Source organism: Lontra canadensis, unplaced genomic scaffold, assembly GCF_010015895.1.
Source record: "Lontra canadensis isolate GAN:19392208 unplaced genomic scaffold, GSC_riverotter_1.0 scaffold1, whole genome shotgun sequence".
NCBI classification, from domain to species: domain Eukaryota; kingdom Metazoa; phylum Chordata; class Mammalia; order Carnivora; family Mustelidae; genus Lontra; species Lontra canadensis.
The window spans coordinates 48,796,913-48,813,080 of record NW_022630995.1 but is presented as its reverse complement, the minus strand read 5'-3'; the positions used below and the strand labels follow the sequence as shown (position 1 = coordinate 48,813,080).

The 16,168-nt window shown below is 36.2% G+C and overlaps 1 protein-coding gene across 5 annotated transcripts in view; it reads right to left on the bottom strand.

Moving 5' to 3' along the window:
* The window catches only part of PPARGC1A (PPARG coactivator 1 alpha), a 639,925-nt gene that overhangs the window by 21,754 nt on the left and 602,003 nt on the right, over positions 1-16,168 (bottom strand). For all 5 annotated transcript variants that reach the window (XM_032854074.1, XM_032854040.1, XM_032854056.1 and 2 more), the window contains 4 exons: positions 14,720-14,842; positions 13,658-13,862; positions 9,294-9,339; positions 9,111-9,184 (listed from right to left, as the gene is read on the bottom strand). In XM_032854074.1, coding sequence (XP_032709965.1) covers positions 9,111-9,184; positions 9,294-9,339; positions 13,658-13,862; positions 14,720-14,842 — 448 coding nt within the window. The remainder of the gene's footprint in view (positions 1-9,110; positions 9,185-9,293; positions 9,340-13,657; positions 13,863-14,719; positions 14,843-16,168) is intronic.

The window sequence follows — 16,168 nt, the reverse complement described above, 5'->3', positions numbered from 1 at the left end:
CAGATGGCCATTACAGGCTGAAGGCTGACAAGAGGCAGTTCAGAGCATTGTTAACACACTTGCACAAACTCTCAGCAGTGCAGCGCTGTGCAGAATGTAATTCAGACTATAGCTTTTTTATTACTGCCTATTTTCTTTTGTCAAAAGAGCCTGCTGTGCAGAGCAACAAATGGCTGCTATTACCCAGAATGTAATGGGTGTCAGACAAATCACGTAACACAAACAATCAAGAGTATGTAGGTCATATTTCAACAGAGCACAACCTTAGCAATATTTATGATTACTGCATTGAAATGTGTTCTATAATAAACAAGTACCTCCGCATCACTCACACTTACGCACTTCCGCACAGCAAATCGGGGAGAAGTGCTACACACTCCACAGTCATCTTTGTCAACAGCCCTTTTATTTAAAAAAAAAAAAAAAGAGACCAGTTTTGTTTTGTTTTTCATTAGGTACCATAAAATTATTTTCTTTGAGGAATTCTCTTTTGGGTTTGTTTGTTTAATTGAATGACTCTGATAAATGATGACTCCTCTGGGATGTGTGTGTGTGTGTGTGTGTCCCACAGTCCAACCAATGACTTCAGCAGTTTTTTTTTTTAATAGTTTATAATATTTTATAGAATCTACTGCTCTGTGATTTGCTTTAGAGTTTCTTTGACAATGGGATTTTTCTTAGGTCTCATGTCAATTGAAATATTTCTTAAGGAAAACCAATGAGAAGATGAGTTTTGTAGTTTATTTTATTTTATTTCTTTTCAGTGTTCCAAAATTCATGAGTTTCTAATTCACTTAAAAAGTTACCAAAAAAGGAGGACTGGGCAGAGATGCATGTGGTTTATCCTACTCTTCTATTTTATGCTTCAAGAACTTGGAGTGGGTGTCAAGAGTTCACAGGAAGGGCTGATACTAAGTATGAACACTTACTGTTCCGCTAGTGAGAATATTTTGTTATAGAAGCTCCTCCCATGCTCTCCCCGGCCCCCAACTTCCCCAGGACTTCCTGGAGGTCCAGAGAAGCCAGCCACTGAAGTGTTAATACTTCCAGGAAGGAACCTCTCACACCCTGCTCAGGACTCTGGTGGCCATCACCCCAGGCTGCTCTGACCACAGGTGCCCCTGCCTTTACTCCTTTTTTAGTATGTCCGGTAACACCCCTGATTCCTAGGGAACAAACTGACCTTACAGAAAAGCGTCAGAGCATTCTTAATATCTTAATATCTTGCTCATGGTTGATATTAATTGGTGTCCATGAGCTTTCCCACATTGCTGGAGCAGAAGTGGGGATCAGGGTTGGGGGGAGGGGAAACCTATCCTGCCAGGCAGCCATCACCAACCCTCCCCCCAAGTTGATGTGGGAGAGGAAAGTACTTTGTTATCCTTGGCTTATGAGAAATTTGGATGCTATTATTTCCTGAAAAGGTAACTCAGGAAAAAAGGAATATTTTCAGATGTTGGGTCAAGAAGAGAGATCAAAAAGAGAAAATGAAGGATATAGTTGAAACATGGAAGAAATCCCTGACAGTAACAGTTGCCAAACATTGAAATGGGCTGTAAAGAAAATTTGTGGGGTCTCCCTTTCTCAGATTCTTCGGGCTCAGGAATGGATTATATGACCTGTCAAAATCACTTTCCAGTTCTCTCATGCTAGGGTTTCCCTTTTAAAACTGCCAACTAGTGCTCATATTTTGTTTTGCTTTATTTCCCCAAAGATAAGCCACATACAAAAGACACATATACCAAAAGGGTACAGCAAATGTATGCTGTCTGTCAATATTCTGTCCAGCAAAATGAATCTTTAAATGGGAAGTCCAAAAAGGATAATAATATAAAAGTCTACATAAAAGAAATCATAAATTAATTGGTTAATGAGTGGGTTCTTAGGCACAAATCCACCAAAGTGCAGTTTGAATGATTGCCAATTTAAACCTAGGCAAAACATAAAATGAAAAACAAATGGTACCCAATCATTCATCTTCATCAAAAAACCATGAGGAAAATACCCACAAAGACAACATCACTCAGACCTAGTGTGTTAGAGTGATGAAACTGCTGATTATTTAGTTCTTCTCATTTCTCTAATTAGTTATAAAATAGCTATGCTGCTTTCTATCACTTTTACAGTAAGAACTTCAAAAATAATTTACATGTACATGTACACATACATATACACATATGTGAAATTTTGGGTCAACCACTTTGGTCCCTAACCAATTTTCTTCTTGTCTGTCTGCTGACTAAAACCATCATCTAGTTGAGCTGACATTGCTTTGCCATTTCCATTTCAGAAACAAAAAAAGTCTAGCACTCTGAAAATCTCCATATGCAATAGATTTAAATGCCTTCTGCCAAAAGAGCATTCTCTCCTCTCATCTTGTTTTACTAACAGCTATTTTGAAATCAAATTAGTTTTTACACCTGTAAAAAAGAAGTGTTTTTTTTATCAGCCAAAATGAGCTAGTTTAGGACAATCACAAAGTCAGACCAGCTGGCAATACCTAATAAAGCAAACTTCCTGTCTCATCCCTCCTGTTTCCCAAAGACTCTGCAGATGGGGCAGAGGGATTATTCTGGAGATCTTGGAATATTGTTGACTCTTTACACTTGTACTTAAATGTTTGGAAAATTTCACTAAAATTTGTGAGAGTAAAGAAAAAGAAGACACCAGAAGGTCCTGGGCAACAGCTTGATCCATTTCCTTGGCCAGAACCACATGGATTAAGACTGTAGACCAAGGATCAATGAATCAACAACATGATTGTTTCCACCCTGTCCACCCCCTGGTGGCACCCATGGCAGACATCATTAATTGATCATGACATTTTCACTGAGTACAGATTTGGCCTTGGTATCTTCCTCAACACAATGCTCCTCACAGCCAATACCAATCAATGACACTTGGCAAGTGAAATGAAACCTATTTAATATAACAGATGTTGACTACTATCTTCAAAATTCAGGCTTCAGGAAAGAGACATCATCTCTAGTTGGACAGACATGCTTTGAACCCAGGGTCCACCACAGAGCTGATGTCAACATATAGCTTTTTCCTCAACAATGAAATGGCCCAAGGAATGGAAAAGGTAACATATAGGTCATGCTTACTGGGGAATGCCTAACCTCAGAATGTGTAATAATTTAAAGGAGCTGTTGTTGAGAGAGTATCAAAAAGGAGATTTTTCTACCTCGATTTGGTAAATTCCATACCCACATACCCAAACAGTGTATGTTCAGCTTTATGGGGGAATTAGAGGAATTTTTGTCACAAAGAAAATATATAACTTCATATATGAGCTTGCCAAATTAAAAACAACATTAGTGTCAATGTAAGGGAACAGGTGAAGATAATCAAAAGTTGAAAAAAGGAGCAACAAGGTACAATCACTTCAGCAAATAAAGTTAATGCAGAATTCGTAATTAAATATATCATATTTATTGAATACGTCTATATGCTGGCATGGAGGAAGCCTTTTTCATGTTTTATCACTATCCTCAGAGTAACTCAATGAGACAGGTACTGTTATTATCTTCATTTGGCTCATTAGGATCCTGAGCCTTGCAAAAGTTAATTAAAATGACCAAAGGCCACCTTGCTAGAAGGTAGATCCAGAACCTGAACCTGAACTTGAGTTTGTCCAATGATAGAGCCAAGGTTTTGAACAGCCTCACTAAGCCATACTGTCTGCTTTTAGAAAATCATAGTAGACTACTCTCATTTGGAGCTACGCTGCTTACAAAGTTTTTAAATTCTGGTTGAATGCACATGTAATTGCCATTTTTGGATGCCAAAAATGGTTGAATACTGGCAATTTTATTTTTCAACCTATGCTTTAGTCCTAGGAGTCAGACAGTAATTTGATTTGGGGATTATAAATATGACTTTAACATTACAGAAACTAAGACCCAGAAAAGATTAAGGAGAGAGAAAAGCATTTTAGCAATTAAAAGATGAAGATGGAAAAGTAAATGCTCCATCTTATAGTTCCTTACTGATTTCACTGCCCATTGCCAAGTACAGTGTTACTCAAACATCGCTTTGATTTCCTGCCTTCTTGCTTCTGCTCCATCAATAACTTCTCCCCTTTCCATCTGTGCAGTTCAAATCTGATACAAATAGTTTTCTCCCTAAGGCTCCCCATGTCAGTTTAGCCCATGGAGAGCATAGTTCCCTCCACACTCCTTTCCATGGATCACCTGGGTCCTTCACTAATGATATCACCTCAATGCTTCTTTCGGTCCTTGAACCATCTTTATAATTCTTTTCAATCTTCTGTGCAATCATTGTATTTCACTTGAAGCAAAGTTACAGAGTTCCCCTTGATAACTTCTTTTCTCCCTTTGGTGATTCTTCTCAGGTGCAATCAGTGTTGGTCACATCCTGTAATCTCTACCATGCAAGAAATGATACTAAAGATTGTTTGAGGAGATGGAGATCACAACCATTACATACTGCATTGCATTTCAAATACACAGTAACTCTATCCAAAAAACCTCTTCTTTACACCACCCTCCAGTCAAGTTCCAAATTTCTCTTCCCAGCCGCCTTCAGCATGCTCCAGGTTCCTCCTCAGCTCCTTGTTTTCCTAGAGCTCTAAATTCTTTCTACTTTGTAAAGGCAATTTGGCCCTACCTCAGTTTCTCTAATTTGCATCTTCACACTTAAAGCCACCACATTCAATAAACTAGAAAACACCCCCGGGCCCATCTTTCTTAGAAGGTAACCAAACATTATAGGTAATAAATAATATTTTGCCTTCATGCTACATGTGCAATGTGTGTTATTTCCTCAACAGACTATAATCCCACATCTTAAACACAAGAACATTTACTTAGTAGGCCAAGGACAATGCTTCATATTTTACACGGATCAGTCTCTAGGTCTTCCATTTGCTGTACATCCACTAAGACCTATCCTATTGCAAGTAAAGAGCAGGTATTAAAAACAGGTTGGTAAATTGATTTCTATTGTATCCAATAATCTTTCAAAGCTCCAAGAGGAAAGGATTTAAACCAGTCAGACGAATTCTGGCTCACTGACAGAAATAAATCCACTGTATGTATTTTCAAGGATTCTAAATATGTAAAAAATGTATGTGCTATATATCTCTACTTGTCTTTCAATAGTGTAGGCTCCTAAACTTTAAGAATCATTACTAAATTATCTAAAATTAAGTATCTATCAATAAGAAAAATGTTAAAACCTTTACAAAAAGAAAATAGGAGTGCTTTTTTGTAACACCATAACCTCACTAATGGAAGGAATTCAATTAAAATGATATTTCATATATATAACATTTCAAAAACAAAGATATCCAATGTTAGGAAGGATGTAATAAAGCAAGTATAGGCATGTAATGCTAATAGGGCTACAAATGAAAGCACTACTTTGGAAAGCAACATATACCAGAAGACCCCAAGATATTTTATCTTTATAGTCACTATTAAAAACTACTAAGAATTTATCTTGAGAAAATAAGATAAATTTATGTACAGAACAATAATAACAATAACAACAACGAAACAAACAATAAAAAACCCACAAATATCTGATTAAAATGGTCAGAGGACCTGAATAGATATTTTTCCAAATAGATACAGATAGCCAACAGACACATGAAAAGATGCTCAGCATCACTAAATCATTAGGAAAAGGGATATTAAAACCACAGTGAGATGTCACCTCATACCTGTCAGAATGACTATTATCAAAAATACAAGAAACAACAAGTGTTGATGAGAATGTGGGGAAAAAAAGAAACCATGTGGCTGTTAGTGGAAATGTAAATCAGTGTAGTCACTCTGGAAAACAATATGGAGATTCCTGAAAAAAATTAAAAATAGAAATACCATATAATCCAGTAATTCCTCTGCTGGGTATTTACTAAACAAAAATGAAAACACTAGTTAAAAGAGATACAGGCACCCCTAGTTTATTGCAGCATTATTTATAAAAACCAAGATAGAAAAGCAATAGATGAGTAAAGAAGATATAATATACATATATAATGGAATATTATTCAGTCATAAAAAAAGAATAAAATCTTGTTGTTTGTGAAAGCATAAATGGATCTAGAGAGTCTTATGCTAAGTGAAAGACAAATCCCATATGATTTCACTTCTATGTGAAATCTAAAAAAAAACAAAACAAAGCAAATAAACAAATAAAAAACAGACTCATAAATTTGGAGGACAAACTGGTAATTGCCAGAGGGTAGGGGGATGGGGAATGGGCAAAACAGGTAAAGGGGATTAAGAGGTACAAACTTCCAGTTATAAATATGTCATGGGGATGAAAAGTGCAGCATTGGGAATTAATCAATAACATTTTAATAAACTTGTATGGTGACAGATGGTAAGTACATTTATCATGGGGAACACTACATAATATATAGAAAGGCTGAATTACTATTTGTATACCAGAAACTAATTTAACATTGTCCACTACACTTCAGTAAAAAAATTATGAGCAAACATTTCTAATGCAGTGCTATTTCAAAATGGTAACACTTTAAAACAGCCTAAATTTATAAGAGGAGTATGATTAAATAAATTTTGATGTACCTACTGAAACTAATGTTATTATGACACACTAAAAGCTCGATAATAAAGGGTCTGTGATAATATAAAAATTTCTCATTAAAATGTTAACTGAAAAATCAGGATGCAAAATTATATACACAAAATGATTATAGCAGAAATACAATGTACCTGATTATCCATAGGAAAAAATGCATTGGTAACTTTGCATCTTAGAATTGTGAATATGCGTACCTCGGTTAGCTCAATCAGTTGAGCACAATCCTGTGCTTGAGCACAGGTCTTGATTTTTGCTCAGGTCCTGATCTCAGAGTTGTGGGATCTAGGCCCCCCATTAGGCACTGTGTTAAGCCAGGAGTCCGCTTGAGATTGTTTCCCTCTCCCTCTCCCTCTGCCCCTCCCCCTGATATGCTTCCTCTCTCTCTCTCTCTCTCTCTCTCTCTCTCTTTCTTTCTCTCAAATAAATAAATAAATCTTTAAAAAATTACAGATATTTTCCCACTACTTTATATTTTTGATATTTTTATAGTAAGCTTAAATTATTTATAGTAAGAGAATAATAAAAAACTTTTAATAGAAGCTTTGGTGTGGGTGTATAAAGTGGAAGCTTTTCTCAATCCTCTCTGAAACAAAGTAACTGACTAATACAACATTCCAAACACTCATAGTAAATAGATTCCTTTCAACTGAGTTGTTGTCGTGAGCCACAGTAGTATTTCCCAAACCGGCTGACGTCTATTATAGTGGTAACTAGAATTATGTAAGGTAATAAAATAGGATGCCATTGAATGAAGCATACAAAAAATTGTTTCTATGAGAAGAACCAATAAAGGTATGTCACTAAAAGAAGAGCTGTCAAATTAGTTGTAGACAGATGGTATCAGAAACACTGGGAAAACATGGGAAATCATGATTATTATTTATTTATATGAAAATCATAGAAGGATTTTGCACTCAGACTACGACACATGTATCTCTAATTCTTTTCCTTTAAAAAGCAAGAAATGAACAGTGGATACCATCTCAGAGTCATTCTTACTACAGTCTGTGCCACAAAGTTGAATGAATTGCCAGTTAAGACATTTAAGTTCAAGGCAAAGGTTTCTGTTTCTTATATAAAAAAAATTTGATATTTGAATGTTTCTTTATATGACTTAAGCAAAAGAAAATGACAGAACTGTATACTTTAATCAATTTTTTAGATAAGCCCACAAAAATACTCATTGGTCAGATAAGAAGGCCTCTACTGCATATGATATATATATATATATATGTTACTTATAACCATATAACTAATTATAATTTAAGAAATGATGTTATGTATATGCTTATAAGTGAGTATATATGTATATATGTATGTATGCATATAAAGATACATATACATTTGCATAGGTATATGTATATGCATATGTACACACACACACGGACACACACACACACAAAATATATATAAATACCATGAAATTAACTACTCTACTGCTTGACCAAATCATGCAATCATGCAGTAGACCTTTCACAAGGTGGTAATTTAGCAAACTCAAAGTGTGAAATTAAACTTCGTGACAATGACCATGGTGTACATAGCCACTATAGCTCTGGTTGAAAGCATCTTGTTTAAGTTACTGTTCCATTACCCCTATCAACAATGGCCAGAGCCAAGGAACTTCTTGTTCAGACAGTCTAAGATTCACTTTCTGGTGTAGTTCTCTACCTAAACCTAAAGCATTCAGTGCAAAGGCACCATTTGCACCCAATTTAGAAGTCTGCCTACAAAGTCTGTGGATTATTAAGTTACTTGGGGGTTATTCCAAGCTTTTAAAGGTCCTTCCTCTTCAGTGTATAAAGTAAGACTGACTAAATGAATCCCGAAGTCCAAATGGCGAAGAAAGTCACTCTTGTTTAAAAATATCTAAGTACATTTTGTTTTGGTGAATGGGTACATTTTCATTTTTCTCCTTTGCTGAAAAGATATAAAAATGGTAACATATATATGAGAACATTATACTAGTAGTTAAGTGTAATGGTGAGTGAGAAAATATTCTAATTAAAACATGGATATAGTGAATAAACTGGGGTTCAGAACTTTGTTCCTTGCTTTCTAGCTCTGTGATCCTGGGCAAGTTGCTTAACATTTCTGAACTGTATATGCTCATCTTAAAAATGAGAAAATTACCGCTATCTTCATGAGTTTTCATGAGGTCATTCTGAAACCAGTCAAAACCACTCACGTGCCTGGTACATTTATTGAGTAGGAGACAAATAAATGTTAATTTATCCTCCTGCTCAAGTTTTGGTGTCTTAATCTGACATAGAGTTATTTAGGGATCTAAAGCAATAGTATGCATCTGGTATACTAGTATATACCTGGGCCCGGGTCTGACAGACAATAAATGTCTTCTCTTTAAAGAAAAAAAGAAGTGAAAATATTTATAGGTAACTTCTTATCCAATGTTGTTTGTACTATTTGTTAATTTCATTAACCACATGGAGAGTATGCACTAATACTTAATACATCTTACACACACAGAGACATACACACACACAGAGTTCCAAGTGAAACTTAAGGCTTACCTGCAGTTCCAGAGAGTTCCACACTTAAGGTTCGTTCAATAGTCTTGTTCTCAAATGGGGAACCCTTGGGGTCACTGGAAGATATGGCACATTTATAAAAACAAACTGAAATGGAGTTGCTGTAGCCAAATGTATTAGAACCCCCTTCCCTTTCTGAAAATGGTTACATTTCTTAATACTTACTTTGGTGACTCTGGGGTCAAAGGAAGAGATAAAGTTGTTGGTTTGGCTAAAGGAAAAAAAAAAGGAAACTAATTATGAAATATTGAGTTTTTCAGGTGTTTTTTTTTTTAGAATTTTTTTTTCTTACTATAATCAGGTTGGAAACTGGAAACTGGAAAACTAAAGTAAGGAAATCCCTGAATATTGGATCAAAGTCAGAAAACAGTCCATTATGCTAAAACAAATTCCAAACAACATTTGCATCAGTAAACTATCATTCGAAAGCACTTACAAAAACAGAATTTTCCCCAAAATGTAGCATCTCTGTTAAGGATACAAAATTTGCATCATACCATCAGAAAGAAATAATGTGTTCTATTTTAATTTGGAATACAGTACACGGTTTGTTTAGACAAGAAAACAGCAGAATAACTATAAGACAACAGAACGTTATGAATATTCAGTTGATTTTTCTCCTAAAATGTATAATTTTATATCTAGCCCTGAGAATAGGTTATTTCTATGAGGCCAAAGCTCAAGCAATAACCATTCCATTTACTGAAAATTAATTGAGAAATTATGACAAACTGTGGGCATTGACCCAGACAGTTTAAAAGGGGTTCAGATCCCCAAATCTTATAGACAACTAAAGTAAGATACTGCATTTATCAGTTGAGAGACCTATAGACTTGCAAAGAGAGCTCATTTACTCCTTTTATGCTTCCTAAATCTTACCTCCTACAGGAGGCATTTCCCAATTAGGAAGGGTGGAGTAAGAATCTTCTTCTCACTCCAAAATTTCAATTGCTTCTCCTTGGCAGTCTTGTATTTTGAACAGAAGGAGGGGAAAACATGATGAGAAACGTACTTGGGATATACATCCACATATTATGTATATATATATATAAAATATGCTTATCTATAAAGATATATTTATATGTATGTAGGTTTATGTCAATTTTTTCTCATTAACATAACTACTTTCAAAAGGTCAAGAGGTAGTCATTTACGTAATGAAAATCATAGACTTGAAACTAAAAAGGTCTTTAGAATAAACTCTTACTTTATGGATGAAAAACCTGAGACCTAAAGATGTGAAATGATATTTCCAGGGCCATAAAACTAGTTACTGGCAGAGTCAGCTCAGAATATGTTTCCTTTTTCCTATTACCAAAAGGAATTGCATTCAATAGATATTAAAGTAAATTAATCAACCCCAGTAATTAAGGTCCTTTGAAATGTGAAAATATTATTTATGTCCAAATTAGGCTGAAATTACATACTTTACTTGGATAAATAGTATTTACATATTTAATTTGTCGATTTAGATTTAGTTTTTAAACAATCGAATGGTTTATCATCTATCCAATGCGCATCCAGAAATAAGAAGTTCATGCTGTCTTCTACAAATTAGGTGCATTGACTGATTGGCTTTTATATATACAGATAAATGAACTGGTTTATATTAATTTTTTTAGTATGTCTGATCTAATGAGCCTTTCCAAAAGAACACACTCATGAAGGAAATTTACCAACATTTTCGGCATTCAACTAATAATTAGGATCATGCATAGGGGTTTCATACGCAAGTATCACTAGATACAAACTGTGTACTATGTCACACAGTAAATATACATCGAAAATCGGTCTCTGGGATTCCAGTTTTCAAGGTGTGGGGTAGGCTATCCGAAATGCTCAAAGGAATTTCCCTAACATTCTGACAGTTGGGTATGGGTGATGGCAAGGGCACCGTAAGGGGAGCAGAAGGCAGCGGCCATGTTTAATGGGACCAATAGGAAACAGGAAGAGAAGGCTATAGGAAGGTTAAGCCCCCAACCACACACAGTAAAGAACGCCATCCCTGAATATGCCCACACTCACAAAAGATACCACTAGAGGAGTATTGATTTGTTGTACTGGGAGTGTAATCCACACTATTTCAATGACTAACAGACCAGGGCCTCTAAAATCCTTGAGGGCAGGAATGCATCTTTTTCATGCAGATCATGGTCTTTTTGATGAATGAATACATTAGTAAATGAATGAATCAATGAATACAGGGGACACCAACATGAGTCAAAGATCAGGCCACTATCCTAAGGAAGTGAAAAAAACTTGACCCCACAATATCATAGACAGCACACATGCAGTTCAGTGAGAGAACATTACAGTATGTCAAGAAAGATAAACCTCAGTAGATTCTGGGTTACTGTCTCTAACTGTTAATATATTTTCTACTTTTAAAGTTTAAATCATAATTTAAATAAATCCTGAAGCTGAGCACTTATTTTCTGTTGGTTATTCACAGCCAGCCATGTTTATTTTGTTCTTGGCCTTTAATACCTATGGGAATTTTGTGGGGTTTTTGATTGTTTGGTTTTGGTTTTTTGTGTATGTTTTTGTCAACAGGCTTTGTTCTGGGATAAACTTTTTATGCTTTGCCACAGGCATATATCTTTCTGAAATATCCACATACAGCAGGTCTCAGCTAAAGAATATGTCCTCCACAGGCCAGTTTAACTCCTCACTGCCATGGTGTGTAAGCGTTTACAGTAATATTAGTGGTAAGTGGATTTCAAAACCAAACCCCAAACCTCCCAAACTCTCAAAATCCAAAAGGGCCAAATACAATTTTAAGAATATGAAAATTAAAAAGATGTTTAAAACATGTGCTGCTGGTCTGCATTCACTGACCACAGGGTTATAGCTGGCTTAGGACTTTAAATTCAGCTCCAGGAAATGAACGCCTGACTGGGACACACTAGGACAAGATGGAGAGTAGCCCCATGAATTTTTCAGTCTACTCACTAGAGTGAGCTCAGCTGCCTTCCCTTCACCTGAGGCTCTCCACACCATTACATCTCATAATACTGCTGGTTCTGCTCTGAGAAAAACTGGTCCATGGCCTGTGTGTGAGGGGCCAATCAAGGCAAGGCAAGCTACAAAAAAATGTGGCCCATTTTTTTGGCATTTTTTGTGGCCCATTCAGTAAGTATCTTCCCCTGAACTGACAGAAAAGGATGGACAAGTGATTTTGAGATATCCACAAGGGAAAACCTAATTGACAGCTAATTTAAAACTTTTAAAGAAGGTTCCTGAAGGTTTATGGTGAGGTAGGGATGAGAGAGGGAAACTGAAAACACTGGAAAGAAAATATTTATTAAAAGCAGCAGCAACAGCATACCTGTATGAAATAATCATGGTTCAAAACAGGGATCAGGGACTACCACTCTGCAGCTGGAAGGGGAAGTCAGGGAAACAAAAGGGAAAAGAGAAGTAGGTGTTTGTAATTGCTATTTTAGAATATGCCTGCTTCCAGGGCGCCTGGGTGGCACAGTTGGTTAAGTATCTGAGTCCTGGTTTCAGTTGGGGTCCTGATCTCCAGGTTGCCAGATCAAGCCCCGCATTGCGCTCCAAATTCAGCACAGAGTCTGCTTAAGACTCTCCCTTTCCCTCCCCCTCCCTGCACTCTTTCTCATTCACACTGTCTCTAAAATAAATATATAAATCTTAAAAAAAAAAAAAAATATATATATATATATATATGTATGCCTGCTTCCACTACAAGGTTAAAGGTGGGGTTAATGTGGAAGCTGGGATATTTCAAAGCAACAGCAACTTTCAACAAGCTTCCTTTGGGCCTCTAAGACAGGATGATTTTGAGGGAAGAGCAAAGAAGGAAGAAAATTATATCTCTGCCAAGACAGGTTTTCCCAAAATCACCCTGACTTGCCTCAGAAGCATCAGCCTTCCAGAATGTATGGGGATGATAAAAACCAACCCAGATGCTTAGTTTGATCTGGGCAATACTTCGTATTAGAAAGCAAAAACAAATAAATTCCAGGGATTTCCAAATCCTTATTTACAAAATAAAATCTATGAGTGTAACATGTGGTCTTTAAAAAAAAAAAAAAAAAAAAAAGAAAAGAAAAAAAAAAGAAAAGAAAAGAAAAGAAAAAAAAAAAAGAGAATGCACTTAATAATCAGGAAAGGCTGCACAAATACCATGTACTCTTTCTTAAGTAATATACAGCAAATCAACAATACCTCATTTTTTCCATTACTAGAAAGGGAAAAAGAAAAGCTTTTTAATATTGGCTAGCCCAGCCTGCTCTGAATTTCAATTATCTTGGCAATTTAGATTTCACATAAATCTTTCACCACCCCCTCCCCACCCAGCTCACATTTCAGGTGCTTCTTGGTGATTGTGAATTAGGCTGCATATCAGCCGAATAGGTCATGTTCAACCTGTGTCCAAGGAAGGATTTTTTTTTAATAAGTCTATAAGAAAGTGCTGAATTCAGTTTGGGCATCCCCAGCCCGGTGCATGCTCGCCTTGCCTTCAGCGCCCTCGCCGACAGCCTGTGCTTTGGTCCCCAGCCTACCTTGTAAATGTTGAGACTGCGATTGTGTGTGGGACTTCTTTTTGGAGGTGCATTTGTCTCTGCTACTGTTCCTGTTCTCCGTGGGTTTGCTGTGAGGAGGGTCATCATTTGTGGTCAGATACTTGAGAAGCTCCGAGCAGGGACGTCTTTGTGGCTTTTGCTGTTGACAAATGCTTTTCGCTTTATTGCTCCATGAATTCTCGGTCTTAAAAACAAGGCATAAAGAAAGCTAAAATTAGTGAACTGAACCTTATCAGAATGGATATAGGTTTTCTGAAGAGATGAGATTTTCAATGAAGTGTTCAGTCTAAGTGTACTAGATCTATGAGCTGTGAATAATTGTTTGCAGAACAAGGAAAGAAAATTACATTTAAAATTCCTAAATGACATTTATGCAGCTTTTTATTTCATTTCTCCTACATTTCAATGTTCCTACTCAGCAACATGTAACTAACAAGACCCTATAGCGCCTTTACTGTGAATAAAAAAAAATAAGCTGGTTTAAACCTTAATTTGCCACTGATTGCTGGAGCCCCGTATTCACAATTCTCTTAAGTACCCCTTAACGCTCCGTTTTCACTCACAGTGAATGGCAAGACAAACATTGTTTAATACAGCCCGCTAACCGAATTATGTCATTGCCAGCATTCTATCCAATTAATGGCAGAGATAGATCTTTTGTGGTGATTCCAGAGCAATCTTTCTCAGGTTAGACAGCTGGCAAAATGGCAATCCTGCATCTTAAAGTCACTCCTAGATAATACCAGCCGATCAGCAAATTTTATTGTAACCCACATTGCTGCGCGTATTAATAAAGCGGGCAAGGAGTAACAGACGGTGGAACTTCCATTCCAATCATCCAAAGACAAAGCATAAATGAACTCTTTCTAGTTTAAAGTAGCTGGAGCCCTGCTTTTGGAAACCCATTTCATATTGTTTCACATTATAAAGCAACTGCAGGATCCCAGCTGAATACATAGAAATAAACCTATCCTTTGTTTTACTGCTTCAAGCAGAATCCTTTGTTACTTTCCCTCCTATATTAAAAAGTTTGCATTGTACCTTAACAACTGCAGGGTTTGCTCTGATCCTGTGATTATGGTTTGCATGGTTCTGGGTACTGAGACCACTGCATTCATTATAACTTAGCTGAGTGTTGGCTGGTGCCAGTAAGAGCTTCTTAAGCTAGAAACGTATCAGAGAAGGGGAAAAGCAAGAGAAGTTATGCATCTTGTAAGCATTAGAATACGTTACTGAAATTTTAAACTGAAAATTAATTAATTATAAAAATTAATTCTCTCACTCTTTAATTATAGTCACACCAAGGCACAATAGCGCTAAAGGAAATGCATTCTTAAAAAGTACGAAAAAATTTGGCGTTATACTACCAACTGTGAAAGTATTTCCTTTCCCTACACTGACACTTAGTATTGTCTACCTTAATTTGTTTTGTTTTGTTTTGTTTTTCTTTTTGGGGGATAAAATAAGGTAAAAGGATCCTCCTGAAAGGATTTCCAAATACCCACTAGGTGAGAAAATTTGCCCTGCTAAATGAGGAGTTGGGGGTTGGGGACAGAATATAGGAAATTTTTCCCTCAGTAATCCAAATGAATTAAGTGAAAATAAATAAAAGCTTCATAATGCTTTGAATGATATTTTCAAAATCCAGTTTAACTTTACTTATTCAAAGTATATTTATGGTGAAAGAGTGGCTATCACTGAAACAGACTTGTAAGTGGGCAGAGTTAGGAGATGTGATTCTGGCTCATGTGAAGCATTTACTCTTTCTTGACTCTTTCTTTGCTCTTTCTTCATTTAACTCGCTGGCCTTCTAGGCCCTCCCTGCTCAGACAGGCAGTATGAGGCTGAGTCAACAACCCTTCCCAGTTGAACCAATTATCTGGATGAAAATCCTCTTGTATCAATGTAAAGACATCAAAGTACCAGCCAGCAAGGCCAACGGCAAATGGAGAAATGGTGGAGGGGTGGGAGGAGGGTAGAAATTACTTATGAGGGAGTTTCTTCTAAACCAGAAATCTCGGAATGAACAGGAGTACAAGTAGACTCTCCATATGTTTACATGGAATGTTTTTTTAACATTTAAAAAGCTTAGATATGGGAGAGAAACAACCCCTAAATGGCATGCCAAGGAGCATTATTAAAGTTTGGACGATAGCATTCCATAATTTACATAGTATGGTCTTACATCAGATTTATGGCAAATGACAAATGGCTACCATAGATGAGAAGGTAAACTGTGTCTTAGAACTAATAAAATTCTGGTCAAGCACTGCATTGAAAGAAAATTTACTCTTCATTGCCAACAAATTCACTCTTCAATGCCTCCCATAAATTTAGGGAACTTAGGTTGCAAATGTGCTATTATTTTTCAATCTTCACAAGAATTATGGATCTAAAACCTTAAAATATTACATATCCCTGGATCTACCTTTTATTCCTAGAATCATAGGCATAAGAATAAAACTATAAATGTGTCGATTGTTATATAAT